Below are 22,639 nucleotides of genomic sequence, written 5' to 3' on the forward strand. Positions count from 1 at the left end.
ATTATCTTAAGCTTAAAATCTTTTCATTTCTTTCTTAATCTGGTGGCCATTGGGTTTGGAAAGCAAGTCAAACCCCAAAAACATTCATTGAGTCTAGTTACCAAGCGTAACCAGTAACTTTTGAAATTATAAATAGAAAAGATAATGTTTATATCAAACTTAAAATCTCTTCATTTCCTTCTTAATATGGGGTCTGATGTTAAAGCCAAATCTAAAAGCATTGGTCTATAAATCTATATCAACAGTATATATGCACAGTGTTTTTTCAATATCTTTTAAAATATAGTATAATAATAAAGGTAAAACCCCGCACGGTGCTGATGTGGTAGTCAGTTGAAAACCTAGCATGAAGTAGGAATTTTCTCATAGACAGTTCTACTAATGGATAGATTCTTTGTCTCTGGAGGCTGAACAAAAATACAAGCAATCAATTGAAGAAAGGAAGGCATAGATCCAAAATCCAAAACCTCGTTCCGAGTTTACCAAACTCGAAAACCCCTTAATAAACCCAACCTGTTTTTTGTACTGCATTTCTCTCCCTATCTTTGCAGTTTTGTTACAAAAAAGAAATAAAGAAAATGGCAGTTCCAGTGATTAAATTCCCAACCTTGATGGTGTTGGTGAGGTTAATGGGGGTGATAGTCTCTGCTCTGGTGTTGACGTGGACTGTTCATTACAGAGGAGGATTGGCTCTTGTCTCTGATAACAAAGATCTCATCTTTAATGTAAGAATTCCAACTCTCTCTAATTTTCATTTTGAGAATGATCAAAATCTTTGATACTGTACTCTTAAAACCGGGGCCCTGTTTTTTCTTCTCTGGGTATGGATTACTGGTGGACTAAGTGTTGTTTTTGTCCCCCTTTTGAAGGTACATCCTGTTTTGATGGTGATTGGGCTTGTACTCTTGAATGGTGAAGGCAAGTATCCCCTTTGTGCTCTTTTGGCTTTAGTATTGTGTGTATGCAGATATGTTGGGGTGAGATGATTAATTAAAATAATTTAGATTAAAATGGATGCCCAATGTGCTTTTCAATTCTAGAAATTGACAAGAGAGCTCTTTTGATGTGTTCTTTTAATTATGAATCTAACAAATAAGCTGATTTGTTGGGAATATTGGAAGGCATTGATATAAGAAGTTCTACAATTAAATGTTTCGAGGTTTAACTGGTGGTGTAAAACGTACATGGCATGACATGCAATAATCATATTAGTGATGTTTTGTTCTATTGCTATTACAAGACCACGTTTAGCTCTGTGCAAATGTTTGACATGGTGTTACGAAAGAGACATGTATTCAACTACCTTTACACTGATTCCATACACATGCATGGATCTTTTGTTTTCTGATGTGTGTGGCTTAATAGATCTAGAATTTGTGATATTTTGTTTATTAAAGTTGAAACGTGTCAATAATTATCAGGTGAATGGGTTTGTTTCATCCTCAAAAAGGGAGAGAAAACTATGGCCTCTTTTGGTTTAATCATATTCTGTTAACAATCCAAATAAGTGTTATTTTTCTTATAGTTTCTGTTTCTATATATGGTAACATAAAATATGAACTTCTCTGGGGAATCATGTTTTGCTGTGGAGGCAGTCTCAGGAAAATATTTGGGATGTCGTTTTTTATTTCCTTAGAACTAAGGTGCAAACATGCTTCATGTTGAATTATAAGCATGATTGGATATGAACAAATTACAATGAGAAAGAATGGATGGAATGTTGGACTTTTGTAGTGGGCTCTGGAAACACCAGAAAGCGAGTTGTTACTTGTGATGTTTGAGCCATGAGGGTTCAAATGTTGTTAGTGGCATGTTATGAACTTGTCATGTTTAGTTATCTATGAATTTTAACCCAGTCATCACTGGTGCCATGTTGGTGTTTTTTGATTTTGTGTGTCAATTGTTTGTTATTTGACTCATGCAGCCATGCTAGCCTACAAAACGGTTTCAGGAACAAAAAGCTTCAAAAAATTAGTTCATCTGACACTACAATTCCTCGCTTTTTGTTTAAGCTTGATTGGCTTATGGGCTGCTTGGAAATTCCATAATGACAAGGGCATCAACAATTTTTACAGCCTGCACTCTTGGTTGGGGCTAGCATGCCTTTTCCTCTTCGGCATCCAGGTCTTTTTCATTTTTCCTTTTATTCTCTTTGATGATTACCCATGTGCACTATGTTTCATGAAGCTTGTGAGCTACTCATAATCTTTTCTTCATTCCAGTGGGCTGCTGGGTTCGTAACTTTTTGGTATCCAGGAGGCTCAAGGAATAGCAGGGCCACCTTGCTCCCATGGCATGTGTTCTTTGGGGTTTATATTTATGCCCTTGCTGTTGCCACTGCTACTACTGGTATCTTAGAAAAAGCCACATTCCTCCAAACCAACAAGGTAATATCGCACTACTCCGCTGAAGCTTTGCTGGTGAACTCATTGGGTATCTTGATGATTGTTCTGGGTGGTTTAGTTGTTCTTGCAACAATTACTTCTCTGAATAGCAAAGGTGACATCCCCAGAAACGCAACAGAGTAGGCACGATATGTATATTTCCGTAACTGATGTTTGATTAAGAATTGTACTCTTACTGCATGTGAATCACAGGTTAATATTTATTTTTACAAGATCAATGTACCATGAAAAATTTCACTTGCTGTTCTATTTGGTTGCATGCATAGCATTGAGAGAAATTCCCAACTTGGTATTTTAGAGCAGAGTGGTTTTCTGTGACCACAACTATTACGTTCCCTTGTGTTTAAAGGGATTTGTGATTTTCTCCCTTTTCCCCTTGCTATGTATTTTCCATGTACATGCTGAATAATACACTGTAGAACTTGACAGTGTGAATTATTGTGTTGAAGCGAAGTCATCTCAGTCAGTTCAAAGTAGTAGGAAAAGGTATGTGGTAAGGGAGAGGAGAGACCCCTATCGCTAACTTCTCTGTCCTAATCTCCTGCGTCGGGCCGCCTCTGGGTTTACTGGTCCAGCTCTAGGTTGAGTCAAAGACGAGTTCTCTGGAATCCTCTCTCCATAGAATTTCCGTTAGCTGAGCCTCTCTGCCTTACCACCTTTCTGAATATCGAGCTCCACATAAACATAATGGAACCCTAAGACCAATAAATCCCGGCACCAGAGGAAGGTGGAGCTTCTTGATTAATATGTAGTTAATTGGTTTCACCTTCTCTCAAGGCTAGGTACACAAACCTTTGTCCTTGTGGTGAATGAACTTGTCCACGTTCTTGAGGAAGGACATGTTGTAGTTTAATGGCAAAACATTTGCTTTCTGGGCTCGAGGTTTCTTGACCAAACTTAAACTGGATTAAAGATTTTCCAAATTCCACCAATTATCAAACAGATGAATGCTGGAAATGACACGAATGCAGCGTTGTATTGAGAAACAATTGAACATAAAAAGTTTCTTATGATGATGACGAGAATAGGATCAAAATGTCACAAATCATACAGGGAAAATATATAGTTGGATTAATCGATTTATTTATATGCTAAAATCGTTTTAACATGCTGTTAGTGCTAGCAGGTAGATTTAGATCTGTTTATTCTTGTTTTTTAAATATTTTTAAAAATAATTTTTAAAAAATTACTAATTTTTAATATTTATGAATTTTAATGTGTTGATGTAGATGTTTAAAATAATTTTTTAAAAATAAAAAATTTATATTATTTTAATATTTTTTTTTTAAAAATGCATTTTTTTAGAATATCCTCCTCCAATTATAGTGCGGTCTACTGCCAGATAACATCGCCTTTTCAAGCAGCACTTGAGTCCCAATCATGTCTGCAAGCATTACAAGGACTGAAAACATTTAAATTGCGGAAGACAACCATGAGAAAGATGCTTTTAAGTAGTTCTTGAAAATTCTAGATTTTCCAGCTAATTCATACCAACGCTCCTTCATGCGATGTACACATGTGAGTTCAAGTTGCACCAGCTGCTAGTATCACATGCTAAAACCACCAGGAAAAATATAAATAAAGAGTTGAATAAAAATTTCTAAAACAATTCGACGTGTAAGCTTTTGGCAACAAAATTGTTATCTGCTGAAAATTAATTGTCTGAAATCCCCAAGAGGGATGCATCTCTGTCACCAGTTCACAACATACATGAGTATGCCTTGCTAAATCTGCCCGGAGAGGCAAAAATGGCACTCTACACAGTCAGGAAATGAGAAACAAAGATGTGTCAAAATCTCAGCATTATTCCACAACTGTGACCAGAGAGGAAAAGAAATCACTTTATTAAAAGTTTTGCCAGTCTTATTGCTCCCAGAAGACGGATATTATCATGGGCAAAATTTTTGGGGAAGCTTGATGATCCATCTGCATGCCATCTATATCCACAAGTGTTCTCTTCGATATTCTCGTACTATAACAGACACACTTGTGGGCGGAACCTGAAAGCACAACATGATACGAGTCAATGGCAGCTTACAATAACAGATGAAAACAATATTTACTACAGTTAATAAATAAAGTAATGATTGAAAAAGTAAGTGCTTCCTCCCATTTCCTCATTCCCATCAGTCCAAGGTCCAGTGCCCACCAGATAGATCACCTAGCTTGGAAGTTGGAAGGTTTCAAGCAGATATTAATCAAGGTGTAAATGCGCATGCATCAATTTCGATTGGACTAATGCTCTGAATATAACCAAGTGAAACCACCAAGAACTTTCATAACAGCATAAAAATTAGTTCAAAATCAGACAACCTACCATGCCATAATCCGTGATTATCATTGAAACGTAATCTGAAGGTGTTGCATCATAACTGTCCAACATATAAGATTCATGGTCAGGTTCTGAAAAATCAAAATCTTTCATAGACCATTGTTAGCATCAAAAGAATTTTACATCAAATTCAGAAGCTGGAGAATTGCACTATTGTCCGATCCATCAAGGAAGTTGATGTCCTCTCTCCCATGAACCTTTGAAATCACATCTGGATCACCTGCAAGGAATGGACAGGTATTGGAGATATTAAGCATAAAGAAAATTACAAGCCAGTCATTAATTGCAAGAGGAACCTCCTAATCCTGTAGCTAGAAATGCATACCCAGTTCATTAGAGCATATTGAATCAAGCTGTACCCTTTCATGAAATTTATATGCTTCGCAGCAAACTAAAACTGGTACATGGAATGAATGAGCAACCATAGCAACACAAGCAGTCCCAACTCTTGAGTAAACTGTTCCGTTGGACAGCACTGACGAAGCACCAAGGAAAACTCGAGTAACTTCATGCATGATATAAGAAATGGCATTTATATGAGTGTATGTACAATTGATTCCCTTTCCAACCAATCTACGAAGTAATAGTTGCCCTTCAAGCTTTGGACGAGAATCCACTACCACGACACGGAACTGTTTGCCAAGCTCATGAGCATGCAATAGTACCATTTCAACTGCAGAAGACGACCCATATATAAGTAGAACATCGCCATCACTGATCTTTGTAACAGCATGCTTGACTATCACCTTGTCTGCAATTATGATCTTCTCGTTTATGAATCTATCAATGTCCGAATGAAGATTTGTTTTTGCTTCCGATTCAGACAAAGACAAAGGTAACTTGGCAATTCGATTCTTCAGAAACCTGATTGCATTCCCCATGCTGATTGAAAGTGGGCGGCACTCAATAAGAAAAGAAACGTAACTACCTATTTTTGCTGTCAAGTCTCGAGTAAGAGTTTTTTCAGGTGGTGTTGAGTAGTCTTTAATGGCTTCTTGGAATGCTTGAAGCATTGCAATGCAACGAGCATTGCCACCACATATGTCTCCTGACAAATACTGCAATCCAACCTGTCAACAAGAAGAAAAGTTCAACAATTGGACAGCAACACCAGAACACTCAATCACTTATATACTGCAATCAATATAGGTGGGTAGTGTTTAAGAGGTTTAGGGATTTACAATAAGGGAGATTAGGGTTTGAAATTGCATGCTTAAAAGGTAGAAATGGGGCAGGAATGATGATAGGATTCTGCTGGAAACACATTTTAACCTTGATAGCCTCACTGATTCCTTTTACAGGACTCGTGTAAGAAAAAAAGTGACAGCTTTAACGGACTCACACTACTAAGAAATTCACACTTGGAAAAAAATTATTCCCAAAATAACTATGTTTAGAAGCTAGTACAATGTTGGAATGTATAGACTCAAGAGATATCCTAATCTAGGAAGAAAAACTAAATACCACAAGGAAAAGTAAAGAGTATTCCTAACTAATTAAGAACGATACCTCCTGATTAATAATTCTAGAATCAAATAAAAATAAAATTACTGATAACCGAAATTTCCACCAAGCCTTATTACTGCAAGATTACAGAAATATCCCTGCTAAAGGTTCATCAGTAACTGCCATATACATGACCATCCAGCTAAAAGTAGCAATCATCAACTAACTTCTACATAGAATCAAATGCAGACTAGATCAGTACACAACATTATGTAGACTTGAACCATATCAAAAAGATTATTCCGGTTCAATAGTTATCTAAGATTATTAAATTCATTCAATGTATAATAACCAGAAGATATGTCCACAGAAGGTGCAAACAACAACTTCAAATGAATACCTTATAGACAGCTGGGTGCATTGGATCAAGCTCAAAGAACTTAGACTCAAGTTCAGGGAGCTGAGTTCCACGTTCATATTGAGGCAAATGCCTGAACAACTCAACTCTATTCCTAGCTTCTGTTTGCTTCACCACAGCACGCCTCTTTGCCTTTTCCACCCGGCTCTTGTCATCATATTGCATGCGTGGTTGTGGGACTTCCTTCTTTCTATCCTTTTCTGGTGGCCTATCACCTCCCTTCTTCTCTGAAGCTGCAACTGTAGCACTATCATTCTTCTGTGAAGGAGGTGGCTTCACAGATTTAGTTGACTTTGTATTCACAGAAGCTGCAGCCCCAGAAGCAGCGGCAGGTGCCTTACCACCTTCAGCTAATAACCCACCCATGATAGAAACCGTAATTAAAGCTGGGTTATTATAAAAAAGCCTAAAAACAGTTGTGCTAGACAAAAGAAAACTGACGACCTTCAACAGGGCATCCCTTCATTTATTCCATGAGAAATTTGACAACATAAAAACCAAACAAAAAAGGATGAAAGACAAAACTCCATTTGCTCATAACCAAAACAAAAAATTAAGATATCCAAGCACATGAAATAGTAATTAAACACAGCTAATTCCAGGCAATATCGATAGAACAAACTTGTAGCACCGGAAAAAAAATAAATTGACATGTCAAAAGAAAATAATAGAGCTGTATTCACCTTTGGCAGCAGCTTTCGCAGCTCTTTGAGCTTCTTGAAGTGCACGCCTCTCTGCTTTAGTAGTTTTCTCTTTCAATGACTTGGAGCGTGTAGATTGATCATTTTGCATTTCCACTGCTACCCCACTACCCTTTTCTGCAATCACATATAATTTTTAGTCATTTCCTTACGGCCTTGAGTCACCTTAACTAAAAATAAAAAATTTAAGCATTACTTCACAAATCATGCATAAAAAAATGACCACACTAAATTGATTTAATTTGAATAATCATATTTAAATAAGAAAATAATAATTCAATATGATAATTAAATTAAAAAGGCAATACCAGAAATGCCAATAGGCAAATTGTTAACAACTGAGACGGTAGTCAATCCACTTGCCGGAACACTACTCGCGGCTGATTTAACCGCCGCAATATCAAACCCCAACCCTCCCGGCAAGCTACTCGAAGCAGCAACAGCACCCCTCCCCATCACCGCCGCCGCCACATCATCGGAGAACGAGGCGGGGGAGGTGGGGGAAGCAGAAGGGGGGAAGAGTTCTGCGGAGTCACGGCGGAGAGGGGAGAGGGTGGCGGAGGAGTGGCGAGGAGGAGGGATCATGACGGGAGAGAGAGAGTTGCCGGCGGAAGGAGAGGAGTTGTCGACAACAGGAGGAGGAGAAGTGGGGAAAGAGAAGATTGGGTGGTCGGGTGGACCGGATAGAGAGCGGTCGGGTGGAGCAGTAAAAAACCCGACTTTACGGACTTTCGGGTCGCTTGCGGTTCTTGGAGCTCGCCGAGAGTCCATACTGTTGCAGAGAGAGATCGGGAAATTAGGGATTCATTAGGATTGGGAATTTGGATTTTGAGGTCGCAGAGAGAGAGAGAGGGAGGAGGAGAATTTGGGGATTTTTGCTACAGTGATATTGAAGGAGTAGTGACACTGAAAACCGTTCACTCAAAACGCTATTGTTTCTTTACTTTTTTTCTTCTGTTGTTATTATTATTATTATTATTATTACTTTTCCTTTGTTTTTTCCTTTTTTAATATATTTTATAAATAATAAGAATTTTCAAAGGTATGGGTTCTTCCACCATACTCTACACATGTTGTTTGAGGATAATGGTTGATCGAAACATTCTTTTTGCTACCATATCCAATATATATATTAGAAAAAGAACTTATATTTATGTTATAATTAGTTTAATTTCATTATCTATAATAATAATAATAATAATAGAAAATTACATCGAGTTTTTATAGTTGGATTGTATACTTTACTTTCAATTCAAAATCTAAAATAAAATAAAAATAAATAAATTTACTCTTATAAATAATATAAAATAAAGACATAAACTAAGTATAATACAAACTTGAAGTCCCCTTCATACGATGAGAATGTTTGTTTATGTGGCTGTTTCTATTTTTAAAGCAGACCACATAAATAAATTATTTGATTAATTATTAAATATAATTTATTGTTTATGAGACCCAATACAATTTAAATTTAAAATGTAGGGTAACCAAAAGCAGCTTCAACTTGATTCTCCTTCTTCTCACGTCTCCACTTAAACAATGGAGAGTGAATTAATCACTCTCCACTGTTCATGGCCGAACCGGGTTCAACCCAGTAAAAAAATTAATTTTTTTATTTTTAATTGTGTTTTATTCAAAAAACTAGTGTTTAACATTATTTAATGACACTATATAAATTAAAAGGAGATCGCATGATGACGTAACATTTACAGAATTTGATCACAATCCCAATTTTGTTCCTGATGATATTTTACCTGATGTTGTTGCACGCTTAGAAAACCATGAAAACTGTAGCCCTTGTCGGATGGATTTCATACGTGATGGAATTGCAAATAATTTAATGAAACAATAAAAAATATTTTATATAAAGTATTATTTATTTCAATTTTTTTATTTTTAATTGTGTTTTATTCAAAAAATTAGTATTTAACATTATTTAATGACACTATATAAATTAAAAGGAGATCGCATGATGACGTAACATTTACAGAATTTGATCACAATCCCAATTTTGTTCCTGATGATATTTTACCTGATGTTGTTGCACGCTTAGAAAACCATGAAAACTGTAGCCCTTGTCGGATGGATTTCATACGTGATGGAATTGCAAATAATTTAATGAAACAATAAAAAATATTTTATATAAAGTATTATTTATTTCAATTTTTTTATTTTTAATTGTGTTTTATTCAAAAAACTAGTATTTAACATTATTTAATGACACTATATAAATTAAAAGGAGATCGCATGATGACGTAACATTTACAGAATTTGATCACAATTTCAATTTTGTTCCTGATGATATTTTACCTGATGTTGTTGCACGCTTAGAAAACCATGGAAACTGTAGCCCTTGTCGGATGGATTTCATACGTGATGGAATTGCAAATAATTTAATGGAACAATAAAAAATATTTTATATAAAGTATTATTTATTTCATGATATAATAGCAGTAGTTAAATTTACAATATTTAAATTAAAAACCATTAATATATATATATATATATATATATCTTTTTTAGTTATTTTATAACTTAAATTTGAAAAACATTCTTAACCAAATACATTAAACTACTTTTTGTTCAACCTCAATTTCATTCACAATTTTAACCAAACATATATAAATACCAACCAACCTCAATTAAAAATATTTTTTATAAAATAACTTTTTTTAAAATCACAAACATAAAAGCTACCACAATACCAAACACATATGATTTCTTCTCCCCCTGCCCACATACACAAAATCAAACTTTAATAATGAAATAGTCATCTTTTTATGACAACCCACGAGACCCAACAGTCCTCCTAGTCAAAGACAATCCTACCCTTGACAATAGTAAGCTCATGAAAAATGGTTTTCACCTTCTAGGAACTAAAGAGAAGTTCAAGATGTTTATAAAAAAGTATAGCAAAGAGTATGCAATGAAAGAACGTGCACGACATTGGGATTTTCAATAAGAACTTGATCAACAGTGTGATGGGGTGTTTCTTTTTACCTATAAAAGAACAAAAAAACAAATAAAACTTTTTTTTGATGATAGCTTTTTATATATTAAATGAGTTGTATATTAAAAAAAAAAGCTATCACACTTAACCATACAATACTCTCAAACACCCTTCAAAGTTGTTGAGTACCAGGCACTAAACCCTATTTGTTTAAAGACTTAATCAAGGAGGAGTTTAAGAGAATGTATACTGGTGGTTTTAGGTGGTGGTAATGAACCAATAGAGAAAGGTTTTGTTTCTTCCATGGATTTTAGTGGTTTGCATAATAGTTTTGATTGGAGAGAGAAAGGAGTTGTCACTGATGTCAAGATGCAGGTACAATTTCTATTAGACTGGAGGGGTAAATTGGGCAATTAGCACACAAAACACAAAAAAATAGCAAATTAACATAGGATGAAAAAGTTTTGATGAAATAACACAATTTGAGGAGGTTGCAGTTCAGAAACACGACAATATTGAAATGTCGCATTTCTAAACCACAACATTTGACTAGATATCGTAGTTGTGAACCGCAACATCAATTATAATTTTGTCACAGTTCAGAAATGCGTCATTGAATCAAATGTATATTTTTATCAATCTAGAAATTTCAAATCGTATAGCGTTTTGAGAAATGACTAGACATTTTAAAAAATGGTCAAGCAATAGCCAAAATAGTTTGACTGTTTCTCACAACAATCAAACCTTTTTGGCTATTGTCCATTTTTCAAAAACATTTGTGTTTTGAGCTTGAAAAAGTTCATAAAATCATAGTTTTTATTAATCTGAAATTTAATTTACTTTATGATTTTAGAGAGTTAAAAATTTTAAAATTTTAACAAAATTTTAAGAGTTTTATGTTTCCCTATATAGGAACTATACCCAGAATCTTGTCCCACTTAAAAAAAACCCTGTAAAAAACCACAATAACCTCAATCTACAAATTATAATGAAATTCAACAAATTCTTACATTTCATAATCACAAGTAACCCTAGGAATGCAAAAAAACAAAAACATGTATACATGCAAAATGAATAAAAAATAATTCAATAATGCAATATTCAAGTAATTCTAAAATATATAAACATAACTCATCTATCTATCTATGTCTATATCGCCTACGGGATAATCTGGGTTCATCAATAGCATGACTAGATCCAACTCATGCACTTGCGTGAATGACTTCGTCCTCTGTCATGACATCATCAAAAGTTAACCTCTCTTCAAAGGTATCAAATCTAGTGTAGCAAACATTTAACCATAAAGACATAATGGTGTGAATTTCACTTTCTTCGTTAATATTACGAAGATAAGATGTAGCCTCTCGAACCTCCTGCAATATGAAGCCAACCTAGTATTAATAAAACGTTAATGTTAAATTAAAAGATCAATACATAAAACCCAACGTTTAACAAATATTAATTATGACAAGATTCGATTACATACAAGATTTTGAATTTGTTGGGCATGTTACTCGTATTACATGTATCTAGGTGGAGAAACCTGCTTGGGATCCAGAGTAATGACTCGACATGTGATACTCATGTACCAAATCATATACTCCTTGTATGTAGTCATAGGATGTATTTATGTAAATATCTCATTCCTCTATGCATCCCATTGTAATACATAAACTTCATGTCGGCTTACCCAGTCATAATCATCATTTTTACCCCGACAAGTTATAGCATGCAATGCATCACTCGTGTCAATGTCAACTGGAATGTGTTATTTGTAGCCAATTTGTCACATTACCTAGTCTGGACAATATAGCTCAATCATCTCAAGAAATATTAGTGGGACCACTGATGTTCATATATCTATACTGGTAGTGCAAAAAACTAAAGCAACCGTTAATTTTTCATTTGAATAAGGTGTCCATATGACTTATAGAATATCTTTTTTTAAATATTAAACAATAATTATTCGGTGAACTGTAATGATTTTTATTAAACCAATGGTTGAAAAAAAAATACTTGGATAGCATGATACTTGTTTAGCTCACTCTGATAAAATAACAATATATATGTTGAATTATTTTCAAATACTCTACTAGTACACCACTTAACATTAAAAATATGTTAGTTTAATTGTATTTTTTAAAGTTAAAATTACACAATATAAATCAATATAATTGTAAAATAACATCGCAATACCTGCATCCAAGTGGTAAATAAAGTGTAACCCCTATAATCTGGACAGTCTTATATGATAATTACGGTATCTGGGCCTGTTCACATGAAAATGTTCCCACAACCATAATTGTTATTCAATAAAAACCTTTTGTGTTAACAATAAATATTTAAAGTTTAGATAGTATTTCTCGCTTCATACATGTAGATGTAACAAATATCCCTCAACCTATTTGACCTCCTTCATGCATGCAAGACATGAATGTTTGTACAAGAATGTCAAGATAACAAATCTCCAGCTATATGTGGGGATGACATCAAAATCATCCAAAAGCGTCATATAAATTAAAGGCATATATCTTTCAATTAAATCCGTGAATAATACACTGTTAAACAGATGAAGTATATATGCTTTGACATACTTACATAACATATTAAAATTACAATAATAACTCATTCAAACTTAACAAATAATTAACAGATTAGATTTATAATTTATTTTATACCTCCACTTCTCCTTAACATCAATTTGTGGTGTTGTAAATGTCTCATCAATCCACTTAAGACATATACTACCCCCTTCAATTTAGAAAGAGAGGGTGCCAATCTAAATGATCACTCGCATAACACAATCCTATTGCTACTCATTCATCAATGGACAATTCAAACAAAACCACAATGTCTTATAGTATCGGTGTCATCTCTCTATACCTATATGGAACATGTGTGTCTCACATCTTTATAACTCAATTAGCACATAGATCAAGTCATAGTCAAGCTTGATGCAGTCTAGACAAGTTACATACAAAAAACCTGCCTGGAACATATATGGCTGGACCCTCTCATCTAGTCTCATCCGCCTACATGTATGATAATAAATAGTAGTGGTCTTATCCTGCATAATAATTTAAATTATAAGTACATACATATATAAGTAAATTAAACATAAATTAAAAATATTTTAAAATTAGAAATTCTTACAATGTTGGCAAATACATCCTTCAATTGATGTCAACCCTACAACCGTAAAACAAAAATATCGACGGGTTTGGTAGGCATGTATTGTGACCAATGCTCTCTATGATCATAATCATGCTTCCTCTACTCATAATCCTTCTCTTTCTATTGATAATCATGTTGTCCTTAATCATTATCCAAATATGGACACTCAGCATAAGTATACGATCTGCCACCTCGAATGCGCGACATCCTAACGAATAATACTTGTGATAAATGTGAAACTAGATAAGTTTGATATGCATAAAAAATATATTAATATACCATAACATGGTAAATAAATAATATATATTTACATATAATTGTATTGTCATATATACAATGTATATTAGGACATGTTTTCCTATTATAGCTCATGTCATTGCATATGCCACACCTATATTATGCATGATCTTTTCTTGCATCCATCTTGTTGTGCAAACGAGTTGACATCATTGACCACACCCAAAATTCCATCTAGATGAGTCTGTTTCAACTCAAGGTATAATGTTATCAGTCCATTCTAACTTGTCTGGTAATGGATGAAATGACATGCCATATACTAATTTGTAGCTCTAAATCATATAATGATCATTAACAAACTGTGTAAAGTCTATGTGACACAACATGTAAGAACATATGAACATGGTCGTTGAAATGTCTTCCATTTACCATATGTGCATACTCTATCATTCAAACTGACTGTCCATCTAACTTCTTTAACAACAACCAGTTTAATAAGAGTGTTGATCTAGAACACATCTTTCTCAAAGTTAAACAATATTGCAATATGATCTCTAGAGTTATCCTTGCTCAATGTCAATTGCTGGTGGCTAAATTTTACCACGTTGAATTTCAGCATTAGCTTCACGTCTCCACTTGACCCAATAAAATACACCTGTAAAATATTAATTGCACCAGAGCTGAAATAAGCATTACACAAGCACCTTTTACAACATGATTAAATGATTTTAAAAGATTAATTGTCATATTATCATACTAATGACCACTATCATAACATAAAGCTCATTTTTCTTTTGGCTCTCATTCAAGTTATTCTTTTTATACTGAGTCCAACTTACATATTCTTTCATATTATAAATCAAATTTGCGCTTTGAAGGTTCGTAATACATCCTCATCAAATATTTTTTTCATAACTAAGTCTTTGAATTTATAATTGAAGTTGCTAATAAAATGTCTAGCACAATACCAATGATATCGTATAGGTTCGGACCAAACTTCTACTACTCTATTATTGATATCTGTATGTCTATATGATATTATACATAAACATGTTCTAGCACCAGTAACACATATTTGTAAGCAAAGCAAAATCCATCTCTAATTAGAATTATTTCCTTCATCAACAATTGCAAAAGCTAAAAGGAATAACCTATTATTTGTATAAAAAGTAATTGCAATCAATAACTTTTATTTTACAACCCATGCTTTGTCATATGAAATTTTATACTTGTAATGCAATTTTATTTTATAATTTTATTTTGTTTTGAAACCGTTATTGAAAGATTATTCATCACAAGAATTGACATAGCATTAACAATAAAATTTGCATCAAGCTGATGATAATTTTTTTAGACAAAGATCAAAACACATGTGTGTAACCCTTTTAACTTTACTATCTCAAATGAATATGATCTTTTATAATATCCCTCACACAAATACAACTTACATTCAGGTGCTTATATATATTGTAATTAAACAAATATAAAGTTCGACCATTAGACTCAATATTCAAATGAACATGCAACATGCCATCATTTAACTACATTAATCAATCTAGACCCTCCCGGTATATGTCTATGACTAAGTGTCTAATCATCAGAAACAAAACTAAACCTAAAAAACATCTTCAAATTCAGGAATAAAAGGTATGATTTCATCATCAACATCATCACCATTCACCATCACATTCGAGTCTAACATATCATTATTTTCATTGTCATTAGGCCTAGAATAATTAAATCTATATTGATTAGTAAATTGATTGTCAAACATGGTATCATGTATAATTTGCAGCAAATCATCCGACAATAAAAATGTTTTTACTTTTACTAATTGAATTTGAATGACTAGTAAATATTGGAACACATAAAAAATTTAATCAACTACTCATATACAATATCACCTTATTCAAACCACTTTTAAATAAAAAAAATCAATCATTATTTAAAAATTACCATCACACATGCTCCATTCAAAATAATACTAACGTCCACCTTTCTTTTCCTATCATTGTTTAAAAACTTTTTCCTGAATATTATGAGCATTAACTTCTTTTGCCATTGGTGGAGTATTCAAGATTCCTTTGGAGTTGTCTCCAACTTCCCTTTCCAATCTCTGAGTAGCTATATAAAACTGGAATTGATTTGCCAGAGCTTTAATCTGTAAGGTGATCTGATCATTCCTTTTGTTTTGCTCCACCCATTGTTCCTGCCATTTGTTTCGTTGATTAACCATTGATTCTTACATTTCTCGGTGAATATTTTGCAGCTGTTCATCAAGCCTTCTACATTAGTCTCGTATAACCTTCATTTTGTTATTTTCTACTATTTTTGCACCAGATAGAATCAATTCGAGCTTGGCTCTGGTACTAACTGTTACGCATATTTCGTAACAAGAAAATAGAAGGAGTGAACAAAAGAAAGAAAGACGAGAGAAGAAGAGAAGAATGAATTCTGTTCTGTTATTGCTTGCCTCAAATGAAAATGCCCTTACATCTTTTATACACTTCAATCTTATTCAACTAACTTGCTGACTGATTTTCCCTCCTACTAACTACTTACAACTAACTTAACTAACTGCTACTAACAGCTAAGCCACATGCTTCATATTTCATCATTGTAACTTCTGCAGCTAACAATTCTTCTTCGTTCTTATTCTGCATATGCTCTTTGTTTATTAACACGTGCAGAATGTAACATAAACACTGTCTCTTCTCTCCCTTTCAGTTTGGTTTGCGTTCAACCAGGTGAGCTGTTTCTCCAATTCTCATTTCATATTCTTGGTTTGGTTATGTCATTTCATCGGTTGGGTTTTTACGTTTTGAGTTGGGTTTGGTATTGGTTGCCGTGGAATGTGTTGATTTCCCATTATTTTAGCTGGATTTATTGGGTTGTCTGTTAGCTGTGCTTCTCAAGAGTTTCAGTCTCTCTCAGTTGCCTTCTCTCTTAGTGTTTTTTTTTTGCTCTTACCATTATCGTTACTTGTCCTTTGCTTCTGTGGGCTCTGCTTTCTTTGCTTTTATTCCTTTGCTCTCTTTCTTAATAGCTTTTGATCATTGACTCAATTCTTTCCTGGTGATGTTCATAGTTGGTTTTGGTTTTTTACCTCGCAGGTTTCCTTGGCCTTGGGAGTTTTGGAACCGCTTGTGTGGATTAGGGCTCCTGGTGCTGGTGTGTTTGCTGGTGAGGTGTTTTTTCATCCAGGTTAATGGTGTTTTATTCTGGATTCTTGGGTTTTTGATTTCTGTTTCTTTTTATTTTTTATTCTGCACTGATTTCTGTTTCTTTCTTTTTAATGCACTCTTGGCTCTCATGATGGCTTGATGTTTGCCCTTGTCCTTTTTTTTGGCTCATTTCGTTGTTCTGTAGCACTTTCTCTATCTTTACTCATTTTTATGATAAGTTTGTTTGTTTTCTTTGATCATTAGTTAGGTTTTGTGTATTGTGTGCATTCAATGATTGTTTTTGCCTTGGTTGTAGTTGTTTGCAATGATCCATCGATTTTGTTTGTTCTTACTGTTCTGAGCTTTGGTGTTTTTTGGAGGTCTGCTTGCCTGCGCCGAGTGTTTGGTTGTGGTGTGTATTTCATTTGAGTTTACTTCTTTGTGATTGTTATTTCTGATTTTGATTTTGTTTTGATGTTATATGATCTTTTTTGCTTGTTTAGGATCTTCGGTTTTTTTCTATCGCTAGGCTTGATGGGTCCTTTGAACTGTTGGGTTATTCGTTTACGGCGTTCTTTTAAGATTTTTTAGTGAATTCTTTCTCTTTTGCATGTTTTTTGGCTCTTTACAGGACTACTGCTCTGATTCATTGAGGCCTTGCTGGTGATTTTCAGTCCTCTTTAAGTTTTCATGTTCTGCTTTGGAATTACCTGTTACGAACTAGGAGACATGATGAAGGCTGGAAAGAGAGCAACAAGAAGCAACAACAGCATTGAAAGAATATAGTTAGTAGTTAATTAGTTAGAAAAGCAGTTGAGTTAGTCAAGGAAGTAGTTAGAGTCAGCAGGCTTGAATATAGTTACAGTTAGTAGAAGAATAAAAGCTTGTATATAAACTGGTGTATGGAAACGTGTTGAAGAGAAGAAAACACAGAACATTATTCTCAATCTCTGCTTTTCCCTCTGTTCCCCTTTCTCTTCTCAATTCTCTGCTCCTTCTCCTCTGCTCTCTCTTCTTTCTGTTCTTTCTCAATTTCTATTCTCTTTTCTTGCTATTCTTTCTCAATCTTGTTAAGCTGAGCTTAACATTACCCTTGGGGGATTTACAACGACTTCAAGCTGTTTATCGTTTCCAGTTTCAGTTGTTTTATGTCGATCCAGGTTATAGTGGTTCTGGTGGTTTAACTTACTAGGTTTTTCTTTCTTCTTCGTCTGTTGAACGGGAATCCCCGGTTCTGTTTCTCTTTGTTGTTTTTCTCTTTGTTTACTGTGTTGTTCTCGATTGGCTTTTCACAAATGATTCTTGGGGGTTGCAGGTTCCTTCTTGCCTTGTTGGTTTCTGCCCTATTCTGCTTTGATAGCTGTTATGCTGTGTTTCCTACCTTTTATTCCTATGTTGCAGCAGCCACTCTTTTTGAGGGCTTCCTGGCTCTTTTTGCAGTTACCTTGATCGTTTTCTTTACACTCTTGCTAAATTGTTTCTCCCATTAATTTCTCTCTTCTTTTTTTTGATGGAGTCCTACGTTCCAGCTATCGTTGTTTGGTTGTGCTGCTGGTTTTCTTTGCTTCTTTTTTTTTTCCTGGGTCTTTTGCTCTTCGTGCTTTGTCTGCTTCCATTTGGTGCTGTTTCTTTTTTGGTTTTAAAACAATGCTCCCTTTCATCGGGTGCAAGCTAGACTGCTGTCTGAAACTGGGCATAAAGGAACATGGATTCCAATCTCTACTAGGTTTGCTGGGACTTGGGGTATATGGACTGTTGATTATATATTGAACCTGCATTTCATTAGGCTGAACTGTTGCATTTTTCTGTTGTCGAAGGCTCCACACCGCTGGACTTTGATGAGGAAACAACATCCTCACAGAAACATCCCGTGGATTCCCAAACAAGGAGGCGTCTGCTATTCGACAACGAAATTCCACAGCACAGGTTTAAAAAAATAGCTCACAAACACTTGCTTGGTGCAGCAAATATATATAAACTTATATTATGTGGTTGCGTTTTATTTTTCTCTGGGAGACTACATCATGTGATCTAACAGCCCTTTAGTTCTCCATCATGCAGTAAACCTCTGGCTGTTTTGCCCCCACCTTCTTCTTTCAACTTGGAACATTTCTCTTTGATTTTTCTCACACCCATTTCTTTTTGAGCTTCTCGGAACAGAGGCGCACCATTACGTGCACAACAAATAACTTACCTTATTTTCTTCCTTTGAAACAGCGGCCCAGCACAGCAGGACAACGTCCCAGTTCAGCTCAAAGAAACAGATGCGCAGGTTCGCTTTCCAGCTTCCATGAATCGGAGCAGCTAACCAAGAAACAACAAACCTCATTGTCAACCCCCGCAGAGGTACGTACCCCCTTGTATTTAACTCTATTTCTCGCTTTTTTCGCATTCTCATTCATCGTTCCCCTGTTTCTACCACACAAACTGCTTAAGAGCCTCGACATGCTTTTTCTTATTGATGTCTAACCTCGAACAATGGCTCCCAAACTCTCCTAACTTAGCTTTCATCGATTATCGCTGGTTTTATGACTTTGCAGCAGGTTTATAAAAACCCACTGATTAATTTGGGTAACCAACAAAACAATGGGTATTGATAGAAGATCGACTAGAAGCTCATCTTCAATATTCGTCACTGATGATGACGGTGGTAAATTATTCGGACGGGAGTAACCCTACCGTGATTCAAAAACACCAAACTTGCATGTGAAGGTTTTGGCTTTTCATTCTCAAAAGACCAAAAGAAAAAAGAAAAAAGAAAAAAGAGGGTTTTGATTCTGGAATGTACACATTTCTATACTCAGAGAATGTAATTTAGACACATGTTTACATTAGAGAGAAACAAGAAACAGTCAAAAGTCAGCAAGATTGTGAATTGAGAATTTCCATGCATGATTATTTTACTGGTAAAACAGAAAAGGTGCTTACAACATAATCAAAATCCCTGCAAAATAGGCCTCTTTCCGAGCCTCTTGATTTCTCTATCCATCTGACCAGTAAGCATCAATCCGAACATCTTGCAATCACATAGAAAAGACCAAACTGGATGCCCAAAAGTTGCAGGAACATTCCCTTCCACAAAGAAATGGCTGTACCATGCGAATCCATACCCAACCAACGGCACAAAGAACAAAACCCACAAATTGAAAACAAAAGAGGACAGCAATAACAGTATACTTGAAAGCGTGCCCACAAAATGCCAACGTCTTGTTGATGGTTTTGAATGTTGAGTCACATAGAAAGACCAAAACTCTTCTAAGCTCCTGCAATTCATTATCTTCGACAAGCAACAAAACAAGGAGAACCAAGTTCACGAATCTTGATTGATTTGACTTGCAGCTCAACTTCTTGATTGGTAGATGATCTTAGAAATCCAATTACGAAATACAGCAAGAATTCTATCTGGGCTTGGTGTGGCTAGCAAGAGACTCATGAGGGATGTCAGCCTTGTGAGGTGCTGGGTACAGGCTTTATAGTCAAGACAATAACTGGAAGCAGAAAGCAAGGGAATTTTTTTTTTTTGGGTGGAGTTGACTGTAAATTCGAGCAAGGAAGTTTTCAAGATGGATTTTGGTGGAGTCTTTAACTCCCCACCAAGGTTTTTTTTTTTTTTTGTTTTTTTTTGTAATTGAAGATCCAACAACCAATAAACATAAGCTGAGTGGCTCCATTAAATATTTGGATTGTAAAGTATAATTTACACATAAAATATAATGCACATAATAGATAAACAAGACATAGAGAATTATACATGGAGCAAAACAATAGTTTATGTTACGGTCCAAACTGAACTTCTGTCTTTTTTTATAAACTTTGAATAACTATAATTTCTTCATACTTCAACCCAAAAAATTCATATAATATACTGTTAAAAAGCCTGACAACTCTACTTTCTAGCGGTACTTTTTTTATAATTTAATTTATACTATATTATTAGATAATAATCATAGAAGCAGGCTCATGAGCACTAATTTGGTTGAAGTAAAAAAATCAAGAATTTCAATGGTAGAAACTGATTAATCTTGAAAACATGTTATAAACAAATTAAACACTTCAAATATTTTACCATCGAATTGGAAAAACAAACAAATTGTATTTTATTTGTGATGAAAGTTAACAATGATTGAAACTGGTCACAGAGAGAATAAAGAAAGAACTAATAATGATTCTTAAGGCCATCAACAAATAAAGAAGTGAATTTTTCCATCCCATGCTTCTCCAAAACCAAACCAATCTCGACTCCACCATTTCCATCCTTGCTCTCCGCTAGATAAATTGCTCCTGTCCTATCTATGGAAGTTATCTCCACCTTCTCTGGTTTCCCCCACCCAAAATCAGTTCCATAAACCTCAAATCGGTGTGACCCAGCAACCACCTGCCGCTTCTTTCATGTTCCTTGCCATCTTCTCCTTTGCGCCATCAAGGACTCCATTCTCTAAGCTTTTGACAAGCTCACTTAGCATTTCTGCTACATACATAAATCCATTCTCCTCTAAAAGAGATTCTGCTTCTGTAAACGCAGCACATGAACTGACACAGTTGCCAAAATAGTTCTCATGCATTAGAGGGTCCAAACGGGCTCTACAATCTGCTGCAAATCGCATAATAACCTTTCTTTTACTTTCAACCCCTATTGCCTTAAGTATACATCCAAATCCGTGAGCTAATACAAGGTAGATAAATGGACTGGGTGTGTTTCATTTGAACCTTCCTTTACTAAATTAGCAAGCACCCTCTCCCTGAGTTTCTTTATGTCTTCACGAGATAACTCGAACGTTGCTCGTACTGAGCTAGATCGAACTACTATAGCTGGCAAAAGCTGCAAGCTTCTTGGGTTAAGATCTACACCAGGCCATTTTAATTCTAACCAGTTGTTCAAATACACCATGCCCAACCCTTCAGGGTCTTGTATACCTATTCGGTCAAAAACAGGTGTTAGTTCTGTCAACAAAGCTGGATATTGTCGTTTATCTTCATCACCGAGTTTGCAGAAGTGAGCCCATGCTTTGATAAACATGATCGAGCTTTTGCCATCAAGGACTGAATGGTGGGCAGAGATGCCAATGCAAAAGCCGTGATTAGGAAATAAGGTAATTTTCAAAGCTATAAGGGATGCCTTTGGGTCAGTGACCGGCAACTCGGGTATATAAGGACGAGAATCTGCAGCTTCATGGACTTCATTTCCCGAGAGGAGATGAAAGTCAGCACTGGACTCAGCAACTGTGAGCTGAACACCATCGTCTGGAGTGTATAGGATGATGGGTTTGATGGCTTGTGGAGGCCAGATAAGGTTGCCCGCAAGAGGAAGGAAGTGAAGGAGTGTATGAGTTTGGGAAGGATCACTGATGAATTGAAGAAAGTTGGAGTTGACTCAGTGAGTTTATAGAAAAATATGCGTTCAACTGGAGGAAATTTCATCCACATAATGTCGTAGAAGGTTAGCGGAAGAGATAACTCGGTAGCTGACTCCGATGAGTCGAAGTAAGGAGTAACTTGGCAGACATCGAGGGTGTTTACTTGGTTTTCGGCTTCCATTGTGGAGACGACGGGGAGCAGAAGAGAGATTTTGTTTTGGTTAAATCGGAACGGAAGGAAGAGATTTTACGTATCAATTATAGCTTCTCTGATTTAAGATATAAGATATGAAAACACTTGTTATTAAAAATAAATAAAATATTATTTTATTATATTTTTAAACAAAAAATATTTTTTAAAAGACTAACACTCCCTTGAAATGTCAACGGACCACATCATCAGTTTGTTTATTGTTTTCTTGTTTAATGGTTTCTTCTGCCTTTCATGCATCTTTATG

General features: G+C 35.1%; 3 protein-coding genes and 1 pseudogene across 4 annotated transcripts; 1 reads left to right on the top strand and 3 right to left on the bottom strand.

The window, feature by feature from the left end:
* Positions 1–281: 281 nt before the first annotated feature.
* LOC133698604 (transmembrane ascorbate ferrireductase 2-like) lies at positions 282–2,652 on the top strand. Its single transcript, XM_062121583.1, has 4 exons — positions 282–725; positions 870–918; positions 1,925–2,124; positions 2,223–2,652. The coding sequence occupies exons 1-4, from the start codon at positions 579–581 to the stop codon at positions 2,526–2,528; spliced, it is 702 nt and encodes a 233-aa protein (XP_061977567.1). The 5' UTR covers positions 282–578; the 3' UTR covers positions 2,529–2,652.
* A 1,371-nt stretch (positions 2,653–4,023) lies between these two features.
* LOC133698603 (uncharacterized) lies at positions 4,024–8,252 on the bottom strand. 2 transcript variants are annotated; one of them, XR_009843164.1, is made up of 8 exons: positions 7,611–8,252; positions 7,285–7,419; positions 6,584–6,951; positions 5,063–5,807; positions 4,861–4,957; positions 4,723–4,777; positions 4,247–4,405; positions 4,024–4,161 (listed from the first exon to the last, which is right to left on the bottom strand). XR_009843164.1 is itself a non-coding variant. In XM_062121582.1 (7 exons), the coding sequence occupies exons 1-7, from the start codon at positions 8,071–8,073 to the stop codon at positions 4,343–4,345; spliced, it is 1,926 nt and encodes a 641-aa protein (XP_061977566.1). In that variant the 5' UTR covers positions 8,074–8,252; the 3' UTR covers positions 4,024–4,342. The 2 variants fall into 2 exon arrangements, 1 of the variants encoding a protein (XP_061977566.1); XM_062121582.1 differs by having other exon boundaries at positions 4,024–4,405.
* Positions 8,253–19,674: 11,422 nt separating this feature from the next.
* Positions 19,675–20,431, bottom strand: LOC133699128 (uncharacterized). Its single transcript, XM_062122276.1, has one exon. The coding sequence runs from the start codon at positions 20,099–20,101 to the stop codon at positions 19,763–19,765; it is 339 nt and encodes a 112-aa protein (XP_061978260.1). The 5' UTR covers positions 20,102–20,431; the 3' UTR covers positions 19,675–19,762.
* A 393-nt stretch (positions 20,432–20,824) lies between these two features.
* LOC133698305 (phenolic glucoside malonyltransferase 1-like) lies at positions 20,825–22,423 on the bottom strand (annotated as a pseudogene).
* Positions 22,424–22,639: the final 216 nt, after the last annotated feature.

The sequence above is a fragment of the Populus nigra genome, chromosome 7, assembly GCF_951802175.1.
Source record: "Populus nigra chromosome 7, ddPopNigr1.1, whole genome shotgun sequence".
Classification (NCBI taxonomy): domain Eukaryota; kingdom Viridiplantae; phylum Streptophyta; class Magnoliopsida; order Malpighiales; family Salicaceae; genus Populus; species Populus nigra.

What these genes read in the sequence shown, in the direction of transcription:
- LOC133698604 (XM_062121583.1), top strand. Translation starts at nt 579, where the DNA reads ATGGCAGTTCCAGTGATTAAATTCCCAACCTTGATGGTGTTGGTGAGG. An exon ending in ACAAAGATCTCATCTTTAAT is followed by an intron (nt 726 to 869) that starts GTAAGAATTCCA and finishes CCCCTTTTGAAG; the next exon opens with GTACATCCTGTTTTGATGGT. An exon ending in TGTACTCTTGAATGGTGAAG is followed by an intron (nt 919 to 1,924) that starts GCAAGTATCCCC and finishes TGACTCATGCAG; the next exon opens with CCATGCTAGCCTACAAAACG.
- LOC133699128 (XM_062122276.1), bottom strand. Translation starts at nt 20,101, where the DNA reads ATGAATTGCAGGAGCTTAGAAGAGTTTTGGTCTTTCTATGTGACTCAA.
- LOC133698603 (XM_062121582.1), bottom strand. Translation starts at nt 8,073, where the DNA reads ATGGACTCTCGGCGAGCTCCAAGAACCGCAAGCGACCCGAAAGTCCGT. An exon ending in TGCACCCAGCTGTCTATAAG is followed by an intron (nt 5,808 to 6,583) that starts GTATTCATTTGA and finishes TCTTGTTGACAG; the next exon opens with GTTGGATTGCAGTATTTGTC. An exon ending in CTCCAGCTTCTGAATTTGAT is followed by an intron (nt 4,778 to 4,860) that starts GTAAAATTCTTT and finishes TATGTTGGACAG; the next exon opens with TTATGATGCAACACCTTCAG.